The 3,869-nt window shown below is 37.7% G+C and overlaps 1 protein-coding gene across 1 annotated transcript; it reads right to left on the reverse strand.

Moving 5' to 3' along the window:
- Window positions 1-1,796: 1,796 nt before the first annotated feature.
- On the reverse strand, window positions 1,797-3,400 carry LOC116747053 (T-complex protein 1 subunit zeta-like). Its single transcript, XM_032618882.1, is given in 3 exon segments — window positions 1,797-2,651; window positions 2,653-2,809; window positions 2,811-3,400. Coding segments are annotated over 3 exon segments (1,602 nt in total).
- Window positions 3,401-3,869: the final 469 nt, after the last annotated feature.

Genomic DNA, 3,869 nt, shown 5'->3' on the forward strand with positions numbered 1-3,869 from the left:
GTGAGAATACTTAAAATCTACTCTTTTAGCAAATTTCAAATATACAATATAGTGTTATTAACTATAGTCACCATACTGTAGGTTAGATCCCCAGAACTTATTTACCTCACAACTGAAAGTTTATACACTTTGACTGATATCTCTCCATTTCTGTCACCCTCTAGCCCCTGGTAATCCACTGTTCTACTCTCTCCTTCTGTGAGTTTGACTTTTTTTTAAGATTCCATATATAAGTGAGATTATATAGTATTTGCTTTGTCATGTGCACCAGGAATACACAATGGGAAGTTTACACCTGGAAGTTTATACCTTTTGACCACCTTCATCCATTTCCACCTTCACCCATTTCACCCAGTTATAAAATAAATAAATCATGGAGAAGTAATGTGCAGAATGGTGACTGTAGTTAATGATACTATATTGCATACTTGAAAGTTGATAAGAGAGTAAATCTTTAAAGTTCTCATTGCAAGAAAAAAATGTTGTAGCTATGTATAATGACAGATGCTAACTAGATTTATTGTGGTGGGTGATTTCACAATATATACAAATATCGAATCATTCTGGTGTGCAGCTGAAATGAATATAATGTTTTATGTCAGTTATATCTCAATTTTAAAAAAGGATACACAACGGGGAAAGGATAGTCTCTTCAGTAAATGTTGTTTGGGAAATGGTATACAGAAATGCAAAAGAATGAAATTATACCCTTATCATACACCATACACAAAATTCAACTCAAAATGGATTAAAGACTTAAATTTAAGACTTGAAACCATAAAATTCCTAGAAGACAATGTCAAGGAAAAGTTCCTTGACATTGGTCTTAGCAATGAATTTTTGGATATGACACCAAAAGCACAGACAACAAGAGCAAAAATAAACGAGTGAGACGACATTAAACTCAAAAGCTTCTGCACAGCAAAAGGAACAATCAACAAAATGAAAAAGCAACCTACAGAATGAGAGAAAATATTTGCAGATCATATACCTAATAAGCAATAAATGTTTTAAATGTCAAGCCCTCATTTATGGAAGTCATATTTTCCATTGGGAGAAATGATATAAAATCCCATGGTCTAACAACATAAGGTGAAAAGTATGAAAGCAGGTCAAAGAAATCAAGTTACTCTTCTGACAAACTCAAGAGAGAACTAAAGGTGTTCTTAATCCACTGTAAAATATGGTTGTAAGTTTGACAACCACAAGAAATTCAAATTGCTCAATATTGATATCTCTATGAATTATACTGACTTTAGGGGAGGAAGATATTGTTAAGTTTCTCAAGTATCTAGTTGAAAAAATTTTGAAAGTGTGAAAGCCTTAGTCATAAACATGTCTTATTTCACTAGAAGCATGGCAGAAATCCCAGCTATAAATTAGCAAAAGGATGTCATAAAGATGAGAGAGCATTTAGTGGGAAGGAGTGCCTGTGTGTTTATGCTGAAACTAAAGGAGGTTTTTTTTTTTTGGTGGTGGTGTTTTTCAAGGAATATTTAATAACAAGGTAGGTAGCTTATCTAGCATGTATTTTTATATCACTGAAGCTAAAGCAAAACATCCTGTTTATTGGCAAGTATGGCCTGTATGTGTACACTACAGTGCAATTTTTAAAATACTGTAATTATAATTTCAGAACCTCAGAATCTGAATAGGTGCCAGTGTTCTCTCCTTTTTTTATATGGGAAAAAAAATCCTTTGAAAATCATTTGAAGCTTGGACAAAAATTCCATAACTATATTCTTAGGATCGCTCTGTAGAGTCTATGATTCAGATGATACAAGGGAAGCTTCAATTCAACTTTTCAGAGAAGACATTCCAGCTCTCATGATCTCATCAACCAGGAGAATGTTGGTGGCAATCACAGTGTAGGAATGAAGAAGCTGTTTCTTTATACAATAGTTATCCCTTATGCCTACTTCTGCTGCTACCATTGGCTCACCTGTATTCAAGTCTACACCCACAAGTTGACCTGATTCTGAATGTTCTGCTTGAACTTTAACTAGTGTTTCCTGAAGGTCAAAAACAGAGTTCTGAGCAAGAACCTTGGGAATCATGAGCAATGCATCAGCAAATGCTTGAACTCCAAGTTGGGCCCTACCCTTTACACTGGGCTTGTATTTAATCAGGGCTTCTGCCATTGCCACTTCCACTGCACCAGCACCTGGAACTACACAGCCATCATCAATAGCATTTTTAACAGCTCTCAAACCATCTCTTATTGCATCTTTGATTTGAGTAAGTGTGTGCTTATTTGGTCCTTTGATCAATAATGTGACCGAGCGAGGATTGTTATATTTCTCAATAAAGGTGAACTTCTCTTCTCCCAATGTATATTCATAGACAAGTCCTGCATGTCCCAAACAATCAGGATTTAGGTTATCAAGAGAATTTAGGGCTACTCCACCACAAATAAGAGTCAGCCTTTCCATATTTCTCGTTTTAGCTCTGTGCAGAGCTACTGTGCCTTCTTTTGAAAGAGCATCTAAGGAAAAGGGATCAATTCCCTTTTGATTAATAACAACAAATCCTTTATCTGAATCACCACAGACTTTCGTTTGCAGGTCTATCATTTTTTTAAATCTGTCTTCAATGAATTTTCTTTCAGCTTTCACTAGTTTCTCTCTCTCCTCTGCACTCTTGTAAAAAAAAAAAAAAAAAGCCAGAATTCACTTCTGTTTTTCCATATTCTAATGACACGTTGCATGTGAGGATGTGCGCATCTTCTACTCTCTTTTTCATATCAGGATGCCATGCCCCATGGTCCAAAATAAGACCTCTGATTAAGCTTGCATCAGTTTCAGATTTGTTTCATCTCCATGATCTCAACCATGAAGAGGTCAGTATGTTCATCTTGTTTCTTAATGGCTAAAATGGAGTCCACTACAGCCTCTGTTAAGACATCAGCAAGTTCAGCATGAACTTTAGTACGTAGAGATGTTCTGGCCACATCTATAAGTGTTTCCCTGTCCATCTCTTTGCTTAGTTTGACTTGTTCCAAAAACTGAAGTACCTTTTCCTTTGTAGCTTCAAATCCTTCTGTAATTATTCTGGGATGAAGACCTTCAGAAATGTAGAGATCCCCCTGCTTCAGGAGCTCTCCAATGATTAGGACATTGGAAGTAATACCATCACCAGTTATGTCATCCTGGGCTGTTGCTACTTTGGCTATTAAGGAGGCTGTTGCATGTTGAATTTGCATTTCATGAAGCAGCACATTTCCATCTTTAGTGAGCTTGATGTCTCCAGCACCAGAAACAAGCATCTTCATGGTGCCCTTAGGCCCCAAGTTGGTCCTCAGCACGTACTGCAGCCCCCAGGCCACACTGATGTTGACAGCCAACGCCGTGTGGGCTCAGGCCACCTCAGCCTTGGGGTTCAGGGTCTTCACGGCCGCCATAGCTGACCCAGCAGAAGAAAGTGAGGGAACCTGGTGTCTGGAAAGCCGAGAGCCAGTTCAGCATGGCTGGGAGGCGCTATCCAGTTCTTCTGAAGAGGGAGTTTTCTTTTTTATTGTTTGAATATTTAAATAGTGTTAATAGCTTGTGAAATTTCTTTTTACTTAGGTCACTGATAATAATAAGAAAATCTTCCAAATACAGACAAATGAGAACTATTTCTTCTTTTTTTATTATATATTTGTTTATTTTGGCTGCACTGGGTCTTAGTTGCGGCATGTGAGATCTTAGTTGCGGCATGCGAGATCTTTAGTTGAGGCATGCATGTGGGATCTAGTTCCCTGACTAGGGATCGAACCTGGACCCCCTGCACTGGGAGCACAGAGTCTTACCCACTGGACCACCAGGAAAGTCCCTGAGAACTATTTCTTAGACATTTGCTTTTCACCTCTGTTATGTAAAAATTGAAGC

This window comes from Phocoena sinus, chromosome X, assembly GCF_008692025.1.
Source record: "Phocoena sinus isolate mPhoSin1 chromosome X, mPhoSin1.pri, whole genome shotgun sequence".
Lineage (NCBI taxonomy): Eukaryota > Metazoa > Chordata > Mammalia > Artiodactyla > Phocoenidae > Phocoena > Phocoena sinus.